This window comes from Corylus avellana, chromosome 10 (assembly GCF_965113065.1).
Source record: "Corylus avellana chromosome 10, dhCorAvel1.hap1.2, whole genome shotgun sequence".
In the NCBI taxonomy this organism is placed as follows: Eukaryota; Viridiplantae; Streptophyta; class Magnoliopsida; order Fagales; family Betulaceae; genus Corylus; species Corylus avellana.
Genome location: NC_142499.1, coordinates 5,548,998 through 5,571,016, shown reverse-complemented (window position 1 = coordinate 5,571,016; position 22,019 = coordinate 5,548,998). Strand labels below are relative to the sequence as shown.

The window sequence follows — 22,019 nt, the reverse complement described above, 5'->3', positions numbered from 1 at the left end:
CACATTCTTTTGAAATTGCAAACCCCATACAAGCTCTTAACTAAAGCCTTCCCTGAAATAGATGGGGTCATAGCATACTTCTAAACCACGTATAGAACTATCGCTTTTCTGTCTAATTTTGAGAGAAGCTCGATCTCATTCTTCCTCAGTGAGAAAACATTCTCTCCTAGTGAAAGCCCCCACTGCCTTCTTTGTGAGCATCCTCCTCCCCCGCCCTCACCGGCCTCCTCTTTCGCTCCACCAACCCTTTCGTGAGCCCTACACCCCATCCTTGAATAACAGATATGGGATTCTTAAACCCAGATTTGCCATTCACCTTCAATACACCCCCGCGCTTAAACCCCCCCACACTCCCTTTCCCTCATGCTTGGGCTTCACACGCCCAAACTGCAGATCCATGACTTTTTTGTTAATTTCTGTCGCCTAAAGTCTCCATTGTTACAAGAGCCCTTCAATTGCTTCATCAGTCAGGCTTCCCTCCAATTGGACATCGCTAAAAAGCTCCTTGTCATTGGCTCCAAATTTGTAAATCTCAGTGCATCCTCTCTTGTCATCTTCTTGTTGTTGCAAGTGTCATCTCAAGTAGACTCTCGTGGTCTGCACCAAAAATATCCATTCAGGATAACCCTTTTCTTGGCTTTCAATCCAAGAATCAATGTATATATGTATTGGGTCATTTTATGGCCGATTTCCTGTATCTGCTTTTGTTTTTCTCAAGCCCTATATTTAGTTGTTTGGGGCTTGATTTTGGGGAACCCACCCCTCTTTTAATGAATTTTAATCTTGCCTATAAATTATAATAATACTAAAAAATAAAAACAAAGACCTACATATAGAAGTGGACAAGTCCGACCCATTTCACCAACCCTGAATTTAATGAGGGATGCCAACATATATCTCCAAAATATAACTCCAAACCAAGAATCCTTGGTTTGTCTCATAACAATTACACATTATCACCTGAACGTCCCCAAGGAAAACTATTTTAAGCTATTAATTGAAACAAGCACGAAAGAATGCCTGAGAAATATGGTAAACTATTTAGCGTTCCTAATTTATTTAGAATATAAAGTGTGATACAAGTACAATCAACAAATGAAGTTTAACAAACAAAAGATGAGTGTTTTGTGTGCAGGCTTCTACCTCTAAAAGCATAATGGACAAGAGAAATAGGCAGCAAAGTTAACTCTCAAAATCAAGAACCTATAAACTGCACATCGATATGTCACCCGAAAATCACATGGCAGACAATGTGGGAAAAAAATGCTCAAGGACCTTGAAAGAGTAGACATCAACAAGCAAGCCCTTTTAGTAGGAAAAACCAAAAAATAAAGAACAAACTTGCTCCTTAGTACTAGATTTCTTCTATATATCTCAGAAAAAAAGAAAAAACCAACAAGAGCAATTAACATTATAAAACAAAGGAACACAACAAGAAAAAGAGTACTCCCCTAATTTAAGGACAAGCACACCTTTTACATAATTAAAGACATAACTCTCCCTTTCTTAGATAAGCTAATAAAAGTTGCTCTTGCGCGATCAGGAGCCTGCATTTCCATTAACATCCTTTTTCATAAAGCAACTCCAATTGTATCAGATGAGCATGGATGTCATCTATATCTACATAATACCACTAATAAATGAAAGAAAAGTTTGTCAATTTACTTTAAGATGCTTTCTCTTTCAAATTACATAGTCTCTTTAGAAATGTTTAAGAAGACACCATGCCTTTGTTCACATACTCCACTTTCACAAGTAATTCCTAAATTGACTGCATTAACACATAGTATTACACCCCACATGTGTATCCACGTGCAACCTCAAAAATGGCAGACGCACACCCCAACTTAGGCAGAGTTGAAACACACCGTGCATGCAAACAAAACAGGTATTCAACATCACAACTTCCACCGGTAATACTTTCAGGTTCCTCAAAAATCAATAAACAAGACTAATTTGTGGAAGGAATGTTGAAGTACAGCATCTGACAGCAAAAGTCAATAAACACATATCAATAATATCATTTCCTGAATATATGAATAATTTGTCTGCAGAAATCACTATGCAACAGCATCCATGAGCAAAGGCAACAATCCAATATCTCCCTAACAATTTTAAACGAGTAATGTTACTTTTCACACCCATTTATCACACTCATTTTACACCAGTTGACGTGACATGTTTTAAGTGCCTTTTTTTTTTTTTTTAAGTGGCTAACATGAGAAGCCACATTAGCCAGTATGAAATGTGTGTGATAAAAAGGTGCAAAGAACAACATTACTCATTTCAAACTACTATAAAATAGGATGCTCAATGAGTGCAAAATTACATTAAAGATAATATCTTAAAGAGTAATGTTATATAACACATCACTATCCCACTATGCTAACTTAACATTGTCAATCTACCCTTAGATCAACCTATGTTAAAAGAAAACGAAAATCCAATAATGGATTGGCAATGCCACATTGCCATAATGGAATAGTGGTATGGTATGTATCAATTCTCTATCTTAAATATAAGGGGGTTGAAACCATGTTAAGAAAATGGACTTTGAAAAATATTTCACAATCAGTATGAGCGTCAAGTCTTAAAACTTCAGGTCTTCCTCATCTTTCTACATTTAAAGAGGTCATTACCCAGTACTGGTCCTGCTTAAGTAAGTCTTGAGAACGGCCACTTAACCTCAGCAATCAATGATTAATAATATTATAATGAGATAACAAAAGCCAAACATTTTAAGAGGAACAAAAAAAGGAAACTTATTTCAATAATTTGAGTATGGCTAGATTCTTAACTGAATAATGTTAAATAGTTTCTGCAACAAACAGCTTTGAAACTCACGTTAGTGCGATTATCATAAATCAAATGTATAGACATCCAGGAACCCTAGGTCACTCTGTCTCAACAGCCACCGCATTATATTATAATGAAACAGCAGTAATCCAGCTTAAGACACTACATTTCCAGATTTACCAAATTAAAATCAAATCAATAGCTAAAAACTAGATTAGGAAATGGAAAATCTGAGACAATAATCATTTCAGACAAAAGCCCAACCAATTCAAGAATTCATCTCGATCACTGATCCTACTTCTCCTTAGAGAATCAATCAAATTATGTTTGTAAATCTCGAAATTAGAATAAAGTCAGTTCCATATGATCTAAAAAAACAAAAACCATAACCTAAATTGAAAAAAACAAAAACGGAAGAGTAGCGTTTAGCGTTGAACCAGATCAAGATCAATTGGTTTTGGGATCGGGCATGGGGAAGAGGCCGGCGCCGGCGCCTCGTGGCGGAGCAAACCCTAGAAACTTCTGCAGATTGGTGCGGATGCTGATAGAGCAGAGGAAGTAGAGGAACGCCATGGAGCAATCGGTCGGATCGTCGCCTTGCAGGCCTCTGTGGCTCATCTTCATGACGATCCCGAAGGGCTTGAACGGCAATTTGGCCACGACCTTGCCTTCGAAGAGCGAGTTGAGGAGGCCGAAGACGACGAAGAGGACGAGCGCGACCACGGCGCCGGACTTGAACTTGAAGAGCGAGAGGTCGCGGCTCGACTCCTTGAGGCTGCTCTCGACTCGGTCGATCTTCTTAGTTTTGGACTTCTTGGCGAGCTTAGCGGAGGAGGACTCGGTCTTCATGGTCTCCAACTTCTTGGCGGCCTTGTCGATGGAGGACCGGAGGGACTTGTAGGAGGTGGTGCGGTAGATGAGTAGCCATGAAATGGCCTCGCAGACTATCGCGGTGCAGAACGAGATGCTCAAGACGGTAAGGCTGTCCGAGTATTTGAAGGAGGAGAAGAGCTGTGGGGTGGCCATGGGGAAATGGGGAGCGGTGTTTGGTGGGTGGGAAAGTGCGAGAAAGTGGGAGTATTTTCTCGTTGAAGTTCCGAGGGTGTATGACCTGAGTTATATTCAATTGGACGAAGGTTCGGAGTAAAATAAGGGGGTGTTTGGTTGCAGGTAAATGGGACGTGAAAATGAGTTAAGGAGTGTGATCGAATTTTGGTCACCTTCATTTTCGGTTGCAAATGAGCAAACGAGGGATAAAGAAAACCCGCTCTCACTCACTCACTCTCTTCATTCTAACGCCCCTTCTTCCCCTCCAAATCTCCTTTCCGTCACCGCCGGATTACTGCCATGACAATCCCGAAAGATTGATCGATCTAGAATCTAGATGACCCCTTTTTGCTAGGGATTCAGCTTACATGTTGTAGAAGAATACAGTACATTTCCTGTTATTTTAAATCTACGGCTGAGATACTTATAAAGATAAAATAAAATAAATCTGCGGCTAAGATTAAAACTTCCTCCTTTTAGCCACCCCCACTCTTTTTTTTTTTTTTTTTTTTTCAAAGCAAATACAAACAAAAGGGAAAGGTTACTCAGGGGATCCTTCCCACTATTAATTTTAATGAAAGATAAGATAAAAGAGGAATTAAGAATGCTACCAAACACAAGATTAGTAGCGGCCCACTTTGCGAGGTGGTAGCCGTTTTCTATTGAAGTTGTAAACATGATGCTGTATGATATTTCCTTAGCATAATTGAGGGGACATTAATTGTCATTATTTTATTTGAGCGTGACTATACTCTTTAAGTCAAAAGAAGCTCTTAGTAGTACCTTAATGCAATTAATATTATTTAAGTTTGTGAATAATTTTTCATTGCAAAGAGTCGAACTGATGCTCTAATTAGTATTAATGTACTTTGCGTGATTTCCTTGTAAATGATTTTCTTACTAATGAAATGGTAAAACTACTTAAATGTAATATTTAGAGCATTTTTAATGGAATAGCCAAATGTTACTTTTATCTAAAATGACTCTTCAAATGTTTAAAAAACCCTGCATTGGATTAGTCAAAAAAAAAATGTAAAATAGATATTTGATTGAAAGAGCTAAAAAAAAAAGGTTAAATGTAACAACACTTTTCAAGAGAACCATTTTATTTTTTATTATTTCTCACATATTTTCTCTTTTTCTCAAATATTTTCCTACTTTTTTTCTCGCATGTTCTTTTTTTTCTAAAACTTTTCTAATTTTTCCTCTTACATGTTCTCTTTTTCCCAAAACTTTTCTGACTTTTAATAATATTTAAATGATATAGATAAAAATATAGCTAATCGGATGTAAGAAACCTTTAAAAATTCATTAACTAAATTAGATAAAGTGTGTTTTGAGAAATCATTTTGCATAAAATTTTAACTCCTCCATTAAGAATGCTCTTACTTCTTTCATTAAACACCAGATTTTGGATGGAAGTGTTGATGAAATGGGCCGTGGCATTTAGCACTGGATGAGCTTGGCAGGCTCCAGGATTTTGGATTCAAGCCCACAAGATGGACCTATTATATATGCGTTGGTCCAAGTGTTTTTGGCATACCGGTGAAGCGCATGCATGCTGCCTTTTGGCAGTTAGTGGAGCTGCATTTTTTTGATGCAATCCTTTTTTGTTTGAAGGTGATGATTCTCTTAATATTATCTCGGCAATCAACAACACAAAATATTGTTTTTCTGATTGGAATTTTAATCCTATCATTGAAGACATTTTTATGTAACTTCAAAGCTTTCACTTCTAGACTGCTTTGAAAGTATCTCAGAATGCTAATAATAGAGCACATTAGCTTACGAAACGGGTCGTTGCCAATAGGATTTTTGATAGCATTCCCACGAATTGTTACTTTATGCCTTATGTTCGGATTAATAGTAGAAACAATCAACCTTTGTAATATCTTCGTATTTCCCTTCTTCAATTCCCTTTCACTTACCCTTTCCCTCATTTGAATTTTTTTTTAAAAAAAATTGAGTGTTTCTTGCATTAATCCTAATGTTGTGATGTACAGGATTTGCTATGTGGGTGTTTGAGAAAGAGACAGCTTGGTAGGTGTAAGAGAATTCTCAGTATGATGAACGCATGAGTTGATTAAGAAAATGGTAATATTCAGTCGTTGGACAATAGCTCATTTGATAATGCTTTTTAGAAGGTGATTTTAGCTTTTTGATTGTGACATAACATAAATGTGAAAGCAATTTTGAGTATTTTATATGCTTAGTAATTAACTTGAGTTGTTTGTTAATCTTGCTAAAAACAAAAACCAATCTTAAAAATGTAATTTAGGGTTTTTTTTTTCTTCTAATTGAATGGGGGCAAAAGCAACGACGAATTAATTACCAATCCCAGACATGTTAGACTGCTGAGAAAGATTATGGTGGGAATAAATTGTGGGATGCTTAATGCAAGGGTTATATTTAATAATTAAGGGTTATAAATATCAGCAATTTTGCTCCTTGCATGTCTTTGTGGAGCTAGAAAATTTGAAAGAGTATAGTTATATATATATATATATATATAATACAATTCATTTTGCTTCTCAAATAAAATAGAAAAAGAGACAAATAATAATAAACTATTGTGGCATGTTGTTCAGTTTATACATATTGATGGCAACCTTGGATAAGATTCTCTGCCACTACGGGACATGTAAGCTGAAGAGCGTTAAAATCAGTGAAAAACGAGCCAACTAGTAAAGTCTGTTTGGTTATAATTAATTATCATTAAAAAAAAAAAGGGTTTCAGATTTTTAACTCACACAAAAACTGAGTATATTTATTTTTAAAAATCATCTTTTCAAATCACAGCCAAACACACCCCCAAAAAATACAACGGACACACGTAGGAGCGACGGCGAAGTGACAGGTGGTGTATGGTGACGCCTCCTCCTCAACATGTCCAAATTTTGCTATCTCGTCGCTCACTCAAAAAGACAATCTCTTACAAATCCCTTTGGCTGGTTTTTTGAAGGAACGAAAACACCAAGCTTGCATGTGATCAGAATAAAATAAATCATTTCAATAAATATTTTTCATGCATAAAATAAAATAAGAAGAAGAAAAAAGCATGCAGTACTGCTTCAGCTTATCATATATATCAGCTATGTCTGTTCAATTTTATTAGGCATACAAGTTGACGTACGCTCATATATTCTTCGATCATGTTGTTTCATTTGGTTTGTTCTCAGATTTCTGAAGTTTGGTTTTAGAAATATTCGTTTTCTGCTGTTTCTGATTCCTGAGTGATATATATATTGTCGTAGTTTTGGTTGTTAGATTGGTGCGTGGGCATGCATGTTTGTTTGAGGTTAATTAATTAATTGTTTGTTAGAATCATAAAACATAATCCAAGTGTTATTGGTGAGTGAATGGAAGGTGGTTTGGAGCACGTAAGAACGCCATTGTTGGCAAGTAGTGAAGGTGAAAAGCCCAGCCAGAATGGCAGCCTGAGAAATCTCAGACGTGATTTCTTCTCCAAATTGCCTGACAAGCTTCGCTCTGGGCTCGATCCTGAGGTCCCTTTTTGTTTGGATCTTTCTAAAACCACTGGCTTGGTAAAAGGTATACCTATGAATCGTTCATCAACTTTATTCTCCAAGTTTATTTATATATATCTTTCATTGTTTCTAATATTCTTCCAGCACCGGCAGCCCCACTAATTTCTTTGTACTTTTAGAAGCTGAGAAACATACTGAACTATGTCTTACATAAATGTCTGTTGCACATGGCTATTACCTGGAGAGGTTGGGATTGAAGTTAAACAACAAGTGCTATATATAAACAGCGTCAGGGGAAAAGATAATTAAAAATTGTTGTCAATATGTTTGGTCAAAATCTTCGTATAGTACTTCTTAATTTCATGTGTGAATTAATTATTCTTGTCCCTATATGAAAGAAAGTTGGAAGTACTTAAGTTTTATAATGTAAGTGTAACGATCGACTCGCACAAGCTATACGTACGTAATTAATTAGCATAATCACTTTAAAAGTATTAGTTAGTTTTTTCTAATGAAAAGTATTAGTTAGTTAAGATACAATCAAATCTCTCTTTAAAGTGAATTAGGATCCTATGAACCAGACTACCAGATAATATCCAGTTAGTTATATTGGAATGTATTTTTGTCTCATCAAAAAGTGAAAAGACAAAAATACCCCTCATATATCTAAAATTGCATTAAAAAAAAAAAAAGTTTTAAAGTGTTTAAAAAAAAGTTTTTTTAAAGCTTTTTATTTATTTATTTTTTATAAATGTGTTTTGACAATTTTTAGAATAAAAAAGTTAACGAATTATTTTGGAATTTTTACGAAACAAACTAACTTTTTGTTTGGCATATATAGCTTTTTAGGTACAAAAATTGCTTTTTAAACTATTTTATTAACGCAATCTCAAACTGACTGTTAGGACTTATGAATATTTTTATAATCAACCCACTCAATGTGGGAAATTTATCTTCCGTGTGGGACTAACTTTCTGGGGTATTTACAATCTTCTCTACTCAAATATCCGATGTATAGTCTTTGTCAGGGCACATGCCATGCGGTGCATTAGCCCTAAGTACATATTGTTACTATGTTGTTTTTATATATTCATTGTAATGACTCACGAAAAGTGTTAAACAAATCTTCGTTATTACTCCGAAATGATTAGTCAGGTTATAATTGAAACTCCCTAAAATCACTTATAAAGCTCATTCTCATCTAGTAAAGAATCAATATTGTGACACTTAATGTGGATAATTTATAAACATCTTTATAATCTATTCACTCAATATAGACCATTCATCTTCTTAATTAATGTGAAATTAACTTTCTGGGGTCACAATCAGAAAGTTGCAGTCAATTAAGTGGTTTGCTTATTGAGATGGTTCAGACAAGTTCTTTTCAAATTAAATTAGTGGCAACCAAATCATTTACAAAAATTTTACCTTTTATCAAAAGGAAGGTATGTTTCTTTCTTCTAATTTTTCTTGTCATTATTATGATTCATTCTTTTCTTTTCTTCTTAGGAGAGAAGGATTACTATGAAAAGCAGTTTGCCACCCTAAGGTCTTTTGAGGAAGTTGACTCTCTAGACTCACCCAATGTTATCGATAAAGTGCAAGATCATAAACAACTAGCTCAACATGAGAGAGCCATCAAAATTTCCAACTGGGCAAATATTTTTCTGCTTGCTTTCAAGGTTATCTCCTTTACATTTTTCTATAATTCTGAAATTTTAATGGATGATTTAGCAGGTTTTATTACATCTTTTTCTGCCATGTTGCATAATATTCTGATGTAGCAAGGGGTTTAGCAAATGTTGTTTCCACTTTCTGTCCTCCAAAATGTCCTTGTTTCTTTTCCATTCAAAAGTGCCATCGTTTCTTTTACATAGCATTTTGATCTGCATTTTTTTTACGCAATAGTAAATATTTCCTTATTTATTCTTAATAGAATGTATTTAGAATAGGGTCATTTCAAAAATGATCTTGATTTTATTATATATAATTGTCACCTTGAGATTGGGGATGGGCTTGAATCAACAGGATCTACTTGTGGCCTCAATGAGATTTGATTGTTGCAGTATATATAACCTCTCTTTTTCTTGCTTACAACATTTGCATGCTCATGATTGAAATGAATAGATCATTTTGCAATATTGCAGATATATGCTACAGCGAAGAGTGGATCCTTAGCTATTGCAGCATCAACACTAGATTCATTGCTAGATCTGATGGCTGGTGCTATACTTTGGTTCACACATTTGTCAATGAAAACTATGAATATTTACAAGTATCCAATTGGAAAGTTGAGAATGCAACCAGTAGGCATTATCATCTTTGCTGCTGTCATGGCCACTCTTGGTATGTTGTTATTGTGTGATCGAGTTGACTTTTACTTCACTGACTAACTGTGTGCCATTTTGTTCCTATCTAAATCTCATGCCCATGATTTAAGGTGAATATATCTTCTCTGGATTTTATTTATGCCTTATGTTGGATATGCTTATCAAGCATTAATTTAAAATGTTTCACAATCTAAAAGCTAGCTACTTACAGTTGGTGGCAAATTTATTTAAGGGTGACTTTAATAGTTCTCATTCAAGAATATTTAGAGATGTTTTTCATTATGATTATCCATTGCTGAAATGCTCCATACATAACTTTGGACAGACGTTTCAAGTTCTTTCAAAATGTAATTTCTGTTTTTGTCAGTATATTAATTCTTGAATTTATTTATTTATTTCTTTCATTCTGATGATCAAGTTCTAATGTGATCGTACAAAAGATGGTATTTGAGATAGATCATGAGCTAATTAATGACTACATTTACAATGACACTATAGCCCTTCCCATACAGGCTTCCAAGTGCTTGTCCAGGCTGTAGAACAACTGATCATAGACAAACCTTCTGAGAAGATGACTTCAGAGCAATTGGTCTGGTTGTATGCAATCATGCTGACAGCCACTGGAGTAAAACTTGCCCTTTGGTTTTACTGTAGAAGCTCAGGAAACACAATTGTCCGCGCTTATGCAAAGGTACAACTTTCTGCTTATAATAATTTATATACTTTTTATCTATGAAATTGACTTGCTTGATGTACCAATGATTTCCAGGATCATTATTTTGATGTCGTGACAAATATAGTTGGTCTGGTTGCTGCTGTTCTTGGAGATGAATTCTATTGGTGGATTGATCCAGTTGGTGCAATCATCCTTGCACTATATACAATTCTAAATTGGACTGGAACTGTAAAGGAAAATGCAGGTTCTCCTCTCTCTCTCTCTCTCTCTCTCTCTTTGTTTTTCCTTGCTTTGTGAGGAAATTCAATTCATCCTTGCACTATATAACTAGTTTCTCTTGTTTGTTATTACTTGCAACTTATGCTTCCATATATATACATATATGTGTGTGTGTGCTGGTTTCTTCTTCATTTAGTTTCCCTGGTTGGACAATCTGCTCCTCCTGAAGTCCTGCAGAAACTCACATACCTTGTCCTAAGGCACCACCCTCAAATCAAACGTGTTGACACAGTCCGTGCATACACCATTGGAGTTCTTTATTTTGTTGAGGTTAGTTGACTAATCTCGGAAGTGTTCAAGAAGAATAAGCTAAGGATCCTCCATTTTACTAACTCATGTTTTCCCCACACAAAATTAGGTTGACATTGAACTGCCAGAGGATTTGCCATTGAAAGAAGCCCATGCAATTGGAGAATCATTGCAGATAAAGATTGAGGAGCTCCCTGAAGTTGAACGGGCGTTTGTTCATCTAGATTTTGAGTGTGAACACAAGCCAGAGCACTCTGTTCCTCACAGGCTCCCAGACAGCCCGCCTTGAGTTTTGAGTTTCCAATTTCCATCATGCTATGTTTTGTAATTTTAGCCCAAGAGATTTACCCTTTCTTGAATGGATGTTGTCAAGACTTCATAGTACACTTTCAAACTTAATAAGTGAATGATGAGACAACTTTTGAATTCAAAATCTATCTCTAACACTTAAACCGATAAAAAAAAATTAATTTAATCATTTAATTAATATTCTAATATAAAATACAAAATATTATTTAAGAGATCGGGATTTTCTCATCTCCATTATTCCAATTCATCTTTTGGGAGTGAAAATTATTTAGCAAAGCTGGTAAAATATAAACATGAGATATACTAGGATAGCTAACTGATAGGGCCAAGTATTTTACAACTCAAATGCTTCACGTTCTTCTTGAAGGAAGCATGTGCCTGAATTATGCTATAAGGAGTTAAAATCAAGAAAGATTTAGCCCTCAAAAACTTTGATTTCCCAAGAAATCCACCATAAATTTTTCTTTTGGATCAAGTTAAAGTTCATAGATTTTTAAAAAGAAAAATGCTACACCACACTTTTAACTCATTTTGATAATGTGGGCTTCTGGCCTTTCGCCGGAGGGGATTTTTTGGGCAGGTCGGAAGCGAGCGAGAGGGAGAAAGGGAGAGGCGGCTAGCTGAAGAGAAGAAAAGAAAAGGGTTAATGTAACCTAAAATTAATCCTGCGATTTTTTTTTAATAATAAATGGGCTGACATGGCATGGTTGACTGACTATGCCATGTCAGCAACTCTGGATTTCTATCAGATATTTTTCCGAGGATGATAGGGACTCAACTATTTTTCCTAACTTTGAGTCAACTTTTACCTTATTTTTTAATTTTTAAAAAAATGAAAAAAAAAATGTGTAAGAAATGACATTTTTATGAAAAAAGAGACTTTTTTTTTTTGAAAAATACCAAATAAAAGAAGGACCAAAAAAAATATAATTGCTTCACACATTTTTTTCATTTTATTTTTTCTTAAATTAAAAAATTAGGCAAAAATTTGCCCAAAGTTGAGCAAAATAATTGGGCCTTTAACATTTTCCTATTTCCCCGGTACCTAGCATTAATAAAAAAGAATACCGGAGAGAAGCAGCTGTTAAGTGGGCCAAGGCCCAGAAGTAGGGCTTCATTTTAGTGACGATGAGGTGTGTGTCACTCTCATATCAACCGATAGTGTGGGAAAATGGAAATAGCTTTGCGAAGTTCAGGAGGCCCTTAATTCGCTGCGTTGAAGGTTAGCATTTCTCTTTCTGGTTCCCTCTATGACACTTTCAGAGGCATTTTGATGTTAACTTGCTGTGACCCATCTCTTGTTCCGTATGATTTCACTCACATGTGAATCTCTTTTTCCTTTTTTTTCGATGAATAAATAACATGTGAATCTCTGTTGGGATGAAGCTATGACTGTTTTCCATGGAAGTTTGTCTTTTCGGGTTTCAACTTGGGGTTTCTTTTCTGTGTCATCTCTTGCATAAATGGTCTCACTTCGTGAACTAACAATTTGTTCAGACTCGGAGGCACGCAAAAAGGGTATGCAATTTTGAGTTTTTTGTTTGTTACTGATAAACTTGACTGAATTAGTCCATCAAGTTGTACGAGAATCAAATGGGTCTAAGCTACTCCATATGAGTTTGTAGAATTTCACTGTAATGAACTTATTTTGTCTTCCCCATATATGGGTATGCAGATAAGATACATGGTGTCTTAAAGGAGTTCTGGAAAAGTGGCGTTTGGTTGATTGTGGGAGTCCATCTACTTGGTCAGTTTTAGTGCAATGGACTGCCATTGTTTTCCTAATTAATGTTGCAGAATGTCAATCTCTAAAACTTGATAATTCTTTCTTTGATTTTATTTTTCTTTTGTTTTGTTTTTTTTTTTTTTTGGTTTTTTTAATCACCACCACACTTCGATTCAGTGGTCTGAACTTTTAAAGTTATTTTATTGTGATTAGGATCATTGTTCACCTTGGCACTTAATCATCTGACGTTATTGTCTCTTTCTTGACAGGGGCATAGATCAAGAAGGTACTTGGTTGATCTGCAAGAATAACTCGAAGAGAGTTGGATCGTATGTTAAACAGAAGAGCCTTGAAAGATTAGCTGTGACGCCTTTTGGTTTATTTCTCAGTATCAAATAGGCACTTAGTGCTGAAATTGCCTGTCTTAGAAAAGGGAATACATAGATTTTATTCCATGAATTCTCTTTTTTCACCTACTTCTATCCTCCTTCCATCACCTAGACGGCTGTTCACACCACATCTTCAAGAACAACCACAAAATTTATGGAATTACTTTCACCATTATCATGGTCACCGCCCCTTTTCACGCCCTCTGTCACTGCCATTCATTTCACATCATTCTTTACGTGCTCATAAGTTATCTGTTGGTGCTACAAGTCCTCCAAATGAGGGAGCAGTATCTGTAATCAATTTTGAAGACTTTGTTGAAAAAGATTGGTCATTTCTTGATTCGGATAATCTCACTTCTGGAGATGAGCTTAACACAAAGATTGACCGCATTATTTCTGCAGGAAAGATTGAAGAAACTTCTAAGGTTTTGGTTTCACTTGGTTCTGAAGGATTTGTAGATCGCTTGGTTGATACATCACCATGTAATCTTTTGCTTGTCGCCCATGATTCACTTTTTCTGTTAGCTTGCATCAAAGAAAAATATGACAAGGTTAAATGTTGGCAAGGCGAACTTATATGTTTACCAGAGAAGTGGGCACAACTAGATGTGGTGTTCCTCTATTTTCTGCCTGCTTTGCCTTTCAAGCTTGACCAGGTTTTTGGAGCACTTGCAAAACGTTGTCTGCCAGGTGATTTGTTAGTAGATATTTTTGTGGGCATTAAACTTAATGGTTTCTTTTTCCAGAGCAGAATTCTCAGTTGACACTATCTTTCTTGAATTATGGATTTCTGCCCTAGACATGTAAGTGATGCAAGTAAAGAGATCTATTCATTGGAAAGAAAAAGAATAAAAGTGAAAAGTAATTGGATTTTCACTATCCATCTAATTGTATCTTAAATCAACCCAGTCAAGTGTTATTAGTTTGGTATGTTGAATACCTTAAACCATGAAATATTAACTGTAAATAACATTAATTCTGTATCTTTTAATATCCTGATTCCTTGCTTAACTTTCATAATCTCAACTCGGTGCTTGTAGTATGTTGAATTCCTTACTTCAAATTGCTCTGCTTTGATATGAAATAGCTTTTGTAGTAAATATGATGAGAAGATGATGAAGCTGTACTTAGAATAATGCTGTCTGTATATTAAAGGAATATCAGAATCCTTATATGGATCTTGCTTCCTTCTTGCGGTTCTGAGTTCTTTCTGTTGCTTGTACAGGTGCAAGAGTGGTTATAAGCCATCCCCAAGGAAGGGAAGTCTTGAAACAGCAGCAACAACAGCATCCAGATGTCATAATTTCTGAATTGCCCGATAAGATGACTTTACAGAAAGTTACAGCTGACCATTCTTTTGACATGGTTGAATTTGTAGATGAGCTTGGGTTTTATCTTGCTGTTTTGAAGTTCTCTTAGGCAAAAGGAATTGCTGACAGATTTTCGCCTAATCCAAACTTGATTTCATGTCATGGAAACTGTTTCAACGTGAAAATATCATATGCAAGAGTTTTGTATTCGATCTAGTAATACAGATTCACACCATTGCTTATTTATTATGTTCACTGTTTATTGTGGATATATTTTTTATTTTTACAAAAAATCTATGAACTTTCTATAATACCCTTAGTTCTATGGTAGAGGTTGGGTATGAATTTCAATAAGAATCTTGTTTTGTTTTCTGGAATTATAAGGATAATTTTTTAAAATATCAAAATAAATGTTTTCATCTTTTGAAAGTAGACATTTATTCTGGAACATCATAAAAAAAATTCAGACATTTTAAATGCGGGCAAAATTATAAGTCTTTGAAGTACATATCTTTTTTCGCCAGTATGTTTGAGAGTGCATATGAAATTGTGATTTTGAAGACTAAAAATGTAATTTTAAATTAAATTGTGAAAAAATGTATAACGGAGTGCTTTTTTTTTTATAAAAATTAAAAATTAAAAAAGAATTGCTATTTGAAAATGTAAAAAAAATTGTTTTTAAAAATTAAACTGTGATTTAAAAGTTAAATTACAATTTTATTAAACGCATAACTGTATAAAAATTGCATTTTTAAATCATAATTTTTGAAATCACAAACTCATCCGAAACCTAAAGCTACTGCTTTTCTTTCTTTTCTTTTCTTTTCTTTTTTTTTTTTTTTTTTTTTCTTCAAAGAAACAAAGAAAATGATAGGAGGGAAGTGGTAGCCCCTCTATCTATATTATGGTTGAAGAAGTGTACGTCCAACTCACATCATCAAGATAATAATAGATACCATCCCATGGCAACATAAGAGATAGTGGAATTCATTTAGGGGTGTACAAGCGGTTGAATTTATTGGTTAAAATCACTAACAGCAACAGCCTAAGGCATTTATTGAATTTTAATAACCGTAACCGCTTCGCTTAGACGGTTAGTGGTTATTCAAACCAATAATCGGTAGTTTTATAACCTTTTTTTTTTTTTGGGGCTTTTGGGCGTTTTGAGGTGTTTTGGGTATTTTTGTGCATATTTTAAATAGTTTTTGGTTAAAGTATTTCCAAAAACAATGAATATGATGAAACTCTATCCCTAACTCATATTTAAAATATTATCCCCAAGGGGTAACTCGATCGACTGTGGACCACGCCTCATGAAGTAGAAGTCACTAGTTCAAATCTTCCATCTCCCTTCCCTTTGTGTGGACATGTCAAAAAAAAAAAAAAAAAAAAAAAAAAACCTCATATTTAAAGCGACACCATTTTGGTGTTTAACATCAAAATGACGTTTTTTATAACTGCCTATCAAATTTGTTATGCGATTAGCGGATGCGGAGCAGTTATAACCGCCCCTTTTGTACACCCCTAAATTTCATTCTTAGCTCGAAAAGCTTTGGCAGATTCAAATTGTACAAGTCTGTGTGATAAGAAAAGATATTGCCAATTATCATGCTTTATTAATGAGAGCCATTTATCTCATCAGAAATTTTCTTTCCTCGAAATGTTTTGGATATTATTACTTTGTTTTAAAACCAATTGTATATTCTCACTTGCATCATTCTTAATGCATGTTGATGCAAATTTCCGAACACGGATTAGTCCTCAACACATGGGAAAGTGCTTGTCTGGAAATTTGCATCAACATGAAGAACCTTGTAATCTTTTAGAAATTTGCATCGACTTGAAGTTTGTACTTTCAGCTCCTCATCTTTTAGAAATATAATATTGTAATTTTTACTGCTTCTGGAACAATACTTTGTTACCAATCTTGTTCGTAGGGTTATCTAATTAACTATAATATTGTCGTGAAAGAACATGTAATTTGATAGAGTATAATACATTAGCTTTGGGGTTGGTCATATATATACATTTGCTATTAAAGGTTTCTTTACATCTTGTTTATTGCTTAAGGAATTGAATGCTATTATTCTTTCTTTGGTTCCTAAAAAGGTTAATCCTTCTGCCATGGAAGATTTTAAACCTATTGCTTGTTGTAATGTTATATATAAATGCATTACAAAAATTCTGTCTAACAGGATGTTGCCTTTTTTGGGTGATTTGGTGAGCATGAACCAATCTGCTTTCATTCCTTCTAAGAATATATTTGAAAATGTTCTATTGGCTTAGAAACTTGTGAGGGGTTATCATAAGGAAAAAGGAAAACCTAGGTGTAATTTGAAAATAGACCTTATGAAAGCCTATGATTCTGTGAATTGAGAATTTATGCTTCATTGTCTTCACTGTTTTGGTTTTCCTAATAGATTTTTGAGCTGGATCAGGGTGTGTATTACATCTCCTAAATTTTCTGTTTGTATTAATGGTACTTTGGTTGGCTATTTTGAAGGTAACAAAGGGTTGAGGCAGGGTGACCCTATTTCTCCTTATTTGTTTGTTCTTGCTATGAAGGTTTTCTCTTGGATTATGGCTGCACATACTGGTGGTAATGCTGATTTTAAATTCCATCCTAAATGTGAGAGAATGAAGCTTACTCATTTGTGTTTTGTAGATGATCTTTTGATTTTTTCAGAAGCTAGTTTGAGTTCTATAAAAGTTATCAAGGCTGCTATTATTGAGTTTGAGAATCTGTCTGGGTTGAAAGCTAATCCTTCAAAGAGTTCTCTCTATTGTTCTGGAATTTCAGATAGAATGAGGCATATTCTATTGGATGATTTGATGATGAAGGAAGGTCATCTCCCTGTGAGGTACCTTGGGGTTCCTCTTATTTCTTTCAGACTTTCTACAGCTAACTGTGGAGCTTTACTTAGCAGAATTTATGGCCGTATAGATTCTTGGCTTTCTAAGAATCTTTCCTATGCAGGTAGGCTCCAGTTGTTATCTTCTGTTCTTTACAGTTTACAAGTGTATTGGATGGGCATTTTCATTCTTCCTAAAAAGGTCATTAGAGCTGTTGAACAAAAGTTCAATAGGTTTTTATGAAATGGGAAAGAAGAAGGTGTAGCTAAAGCAAAGGTTTCCTAGCCTGATCTTTGTTTTCCTAAGAAGGAGGGAGGTTTGGGATTAAAGAGGCTTGAAATTTGGAATCAAACTTCTATGCTTAGGCATATTTGGAGTATTTTTGCTAGGTCTGGTTCTATTTGGGTTGCCTGGGTTAGAGAAAATCTATTAAAAAGGAGTTTTTGGAGTGTAGGTATTCCTCAGAATTGTTCTTGGAGTTGGAGGAAAATTTTGAAGCTGAGGCCTATTGCCAAAAGGTTCTTGAAGTTTGAAGTTGGGAATGGGGATAACATTCATATGTGGCTAGATTTGTGGCATCCTGCAGGAGTTTTGATTGAGCAATATGGCTTTAGGGTTGTTTATGATGCTCAAAGTAATATTGAAGCTAAGCTGTCTTCTGTCATTTGCAATGGAGATTGGTTTTGGGGACTAGCAAGATCAGAAGCTCTAGTTGATATTCAAGCTAGGCTTTTTGAAGTTTGTTTAGGCCAATGTGATAAGCCAGTTTGGACTGATTCTAAAAACGGTGTCTATGTTAGTGTAGAGACTTGGGAAGCCCTTAGAAAGAAGAATGCAGAGGTTATTTGGTGAAAGATAGTTTGGTTTCCTCTTGCTATTCCCAAGCAGGCTTTTATCTTGTGGCTTGCTATAAAGGATAGGTTACTTACAGGTGAGAGGTTACTCAAATGGGGTTATAAGGGTGTGGTTCAGTGTTGTTTCTGCCATTCTCAACTGGAAACTCATGATCATATTTTCTTTGAATGCAGCTTTAGTTCGAGAATTTGGAAATATTGCATGATTCGTTGCAAAATTGATATGCCTCCTGTGATTTGGGATGAACTTGTGCAGCTTGGCTGTAATAGGTAGGGAAAGAACTTTCTTAAGTGCTTGATATGTCAGTTGGCTCTTGGTTCTGTAGTTTATAACCTCTGGTGTACTAGAAATGAACTTAGACATAATGGTGTTCCAAAAACTGAAGAGCAGCTACTGAAGCAGATTTTCTGGTAAATCAAGGCTAGAATTGCTGTAAAGAGGTTTTCCTAGAACTAAGGAGAACCTTTTGTTGTGTTCTTTGTGGAACTTGCCTTCTGCCACCCTCTGTAATGTTGGCTTGTAGTTTTTACATTTCCTTGTTTTGATCTGTAAGGGTTGTAAAGGGCTGTTTTGGTGTTGAATAGTTGCTAGTTTAAAGGTTTTGTTTTCCCCTATTTTGCTTTGTAAGGGGTTGTATTTGTGTTTTAGGCTCCGTTTACTTCGACGTAAAATGGTTTCCAGAAAATGATTTTCGCATTTTCCGATGTTTACTTCGACATAAAATAGTGATCAACGGAAAATATTTTTCTTTTGACCGAAAATTATTCTTTAATTTTCGGAAAATGGTAAACCATTTTCCGACTATGAGCATCTCATTCTTAAATCGATAAACCTTGCTAAGACCCACCCAGAACCTCACTAGGGCCTGATCGGGACCCGCCTAGGACTTGACCGAGACTCGCCCGGGACCTGCCTGGGACTTGGCCGGGACCCACCCGAGACCTAACCGGGACCCGCTTGGGACTTGCCCGGGACTCCGGCGGGACTCGCTTGGGACTTGACCGGCATCTGACCAGGACCCGCCCAGGACCTGACCGGGACTTGCCCGAGACCCGCCTGGGACCTGACTGGGACCCTCCGGGGACGAAGGGTTGTGAAGTTGGACCAGGTACGAAGAATGAATCTATATCTGTGTACGGAAGTTGCTGGCCGGACTGGGACCCACTTGGGACTTGCCTGGGACCCCGACGAGACCCGCCTGGGACTTGCCCTAGACTTGTCTGAGACCCGCTCGGGACTTTACCGGTCAAGTCCCGGGCAGGTTTCAGTCAAGTCCCGGCAGGGTCCTGGGTAAGTCCCGGTCAAGTCTTGGGCAAGTCCCAAGCAAGTCCCGGTGGGGTCCTGAGCAAGTCCCAGGCGGGTTTCAATCAAGTCCTGGCGGGGTCCCGGGTAAGTCCCAGGAGGGTCCCGGTCAAGTCCCAGCGGGGTCCTGGTCAAGTCCCGAGCAAGTCTCGCTCAGGTCCCAGTCAAGTCCTAGGCGGGTCTCGGGCAAGTCCCAGGCAAGTCCCGGTCAAGTCTCGGACAAGTCCCTGTTAAATCCGAGCGGGGTCTTGGGCAGGTCCCTGCAAGGTCTTGAACAAGTCTCGTGCAGGTCCCGCGCGTGGACTTTATTGGAAAATATATATATAAAAAAAGATATTAAAAAAAAATTATTTTCCGTGTGCAAGGTAAACGCCGTAAAATGTTTTCGACATAAAATATTTTTAGGGAAAATGGCTTTCCTGAAAATATTTTCCGACAGAAACCATTTTACGTTGAAGTAAACGGAGCCTAAGTGTTGCTCTATTTTGAGCTTTGGTTTGAATGAAATGCTTATTCATTAAAAAAAAAAAATACAGTACATCAAGAACAGGTAACAAACATCACAGGAACATTTTACCGATGTTTAAATGAGTGTCAGAAGGAGTTATTTATTAGAATCCCACCAATCAATTGTAGTGTCCTGAAAGTAACCAAAAAAAAAAAAATTGTTATGAAAATGTAATTATATGTAACTATCATCCATCCATTATCCATTATCCATTACGAATTACAAGAATTTTTGTGTGCATAAAGGGAAACATATAATCAAAAGATCATTAATGCATCATCGAATCCAATTATCACTATCACCATCTAGGAGAATGAGGCTTTCTACATAAGGTACTATCCAACACATATTGAAAATATGTTTACCAATCCAGTAGTATGTCTATTTTTTTATGTGATACCAAAAAAGTTTCCTAGAGTAGTCCACCATTAGAACCTCTTCACGGTCACTTGAAAAACCTAGTGATTGGCAGTAGGGAAAAGTTTTAGGCACCGTATAAATTCAACTCCAACTGCCTACCACCCCGTAGTCCTCCATCATCCAAACGTCAATGTCCATGCCCTCATTAGTAGTCGTAGAAACACATAGTGTTCCTCCCAAAACCTCTAAAGTCACATTCAGATACAATTTAAACGGAAACGTTCGCACTGCAAATTTCTCGATGGTGAGATCAAATATGAGAAAAGTTGTTGATCCAGGTGAAATTTTAACCAACCAATAGAAAGTACCATTGAAGAAAGCCGGCCCAGACAAAATAAATGACTCATCCTCGTAAGGCCATTGATCTTCTACTTTTCTCCAACAATGTGATTTCAGACTATATACCATAATTTCTAAGAGCTCCAAGTAGTGATTTCACAACTTGCAAAAATACAATTTTTAAAACATTGTAATCATTGTTGACTAAGTCATACCCAAATGCTAAATTGAGTTGAACTAGGTTATACCTGAATGTTGTTATGATTTGGTTGAGCTTATCATAGTCTACATCCGGCTCATTGGGTAATTTCTTGTATTTTTTGATTGATGGGTTCCAAATCAAAATTTCATAACTATATTTCCATCCACGATAATCATATTTGCGGATGCAAACCAAGCCGTTGCAACATCCTATCACTGAAGTTTCGTTGAGGTGTTCTTGACCATAGAATGGTGGATAGACCTTCACAAGGTTGCCTAATTCCTCGTTGGAAAACTTTACCAAGAAGAAATCCTTTGGTCAATAACGTGGACATGCATGCACAATGAGACTACGTTCTCTATTAGTGGTGAGATTCATGTTAATGAAATTTGGGTCGTTGATTAAAGCGAACCATGGCTTCGAAACGCACTGAAAACACAACAAAGACTTGATGGGTAGTAGAGAAAATATTTGGGTGATGAAATTTTGTGGAAGTAGTATTGACATCTTTCGGTTGATCGTGAATTCTCCACTGTAGTCCTATCCTATCTTGCGCTACTAGCCAAAATAACATTATACTCCCTGACCTCATTTTTCGTTAAATGACTTAACGAAAACCGTTACATTGCCATAGTACACCCAATAAAAATAAGACACATGTTCTTTTTTATTTATGCTTTTAAAAAATGACAAATAAACTTTTCCACGTCATTTTAAGGCTTCAACACACACTCCATGTCAAATTAAATAAACATAATCCCTCTATATCCCTTGTGCCACCGTCGTCTTCATCTTTCACAACGATTCTTGCCGTCGTCTTCATCTTCCAATGGGTGTGATCTTCGATTTGTGAGTTACTTTGAGATTTTTGGACATCTGCGTTTTTGGATTAGTGCATTTTTTGGCAGTCTTTCTATGAAAATTCTGATTTGTTTTTGGGCATTGAAGCATCTTCAAAATTTGTTTCCGGGCATCGGAAACAATCTATTCCTCTCTCCCTC

The 22,019-nt window shown here is 36.1% G+C and overlaps 4 protein-coding genes across 5 annotated transcripts; 3 read left to right on the top strand and 1 right to left on the bottom strand.

The window, feature by feature from the left end:
* Nucleotides 1-344: 344 nt before the first annotated feature.
* LOC132192020 (transmembrane/coiled-coil protein (Protein of unknown function DUF106, transmembrane)) lies at nt 345-4,174 on the bottom strand. Its single transcript, XM_059607198.2, has 2 exons — nt 3,234-4,174; nt 345-597 (listed from the first exon to the last, which is right to left on the bottom strand). Exon 1 carries the CDS (start codon nt 3,820-3,822, stop codon nt 3,244-3,246), a length of 579 nt encoding a protein of 192 aa, XP_059463181.1. The 5' UTR covers nt 3,823-4,174; the 3' UTR covers nt 345-597; nt 3,234-3,243.
* A 2,758-nt stretch (nt 4,175-6,932) lies between these two features.
* Nucleotides 6,933-11,265, top strand: LOC132161697 (Cation efflux family protein). The gene is made up of 7 exons (XM_059571873.2): nt 6,933-7,395; nt 8,841-9,013; nt 9,479-9,677; nt 10,174-10,352; nt 10,431-10,581; nt 10,753-10,886; nt 10,975-11,265. The coding sequence occupies exons 1-7, from the start codon at nt 7,203-7,205 to the stop codon at nt 11,152-11,154; spliced, it is 1,209 nt and encodes a 402-aa protein (XP_059427856.1). The 5' UTR covers nt 6,933-7,202; the 3' UTR covers nt 11,155-11,265.
* A 1,049-nt stretch (nt 11,266-12,314) lies between these two features.
* On the top strand, nt 12,315-14,918 carry LOC132192147 (DNA-directed RNA polymerase subunit beta). Of its 2 annotated transcripts, none has more exons than XM_059607394.2 (3): nt 12,315-12,396; nt 13,170-13,979; nt 14,515-14,918. In XM_059607394.2, exons 2-3 carry the CDS (start codon nt 13,355-13,357, stop codon nt 14,706-14,708), a joined length of 819 nt encoding a protein of 272 aa, XP_059463377.2. In that variant the 5' UTR covers nt 12,315-12,396; nt 13,170-13,354; the 3' UTR covers nt 14,709-14,918. The 2 variants fall into 2 exon arrangements, with proteins under 2 accessions (XP_059463377.2, XP_059463376.2); XM_059607393.2 differs by lacking the exon at nt 12,315-12,396 and adding an exon at nt 12,850-12,921.
* A 2,261-nt stretch (nt 14,919-17,179) lies between these two features.
* Nucleotides 17,180-18,512, top strand: LOC148583284 (uncharacterized). The gene is made up of 3 exons (XM_088511080.1): nt 17,180-17,576; nt 17,907-18,292; nt 18,384-18,512. The coding sequence occupies exons 1-3, from the start codon at nt 17,180-17,182 to the stop codon at nt 18,510-18,512; spliced, it is 912 nt and encodes a 303-aa protein (XP_088367206.1).
* Nucleotides 18,513-22,019: the final 3,507 nt, after the last annotated feature.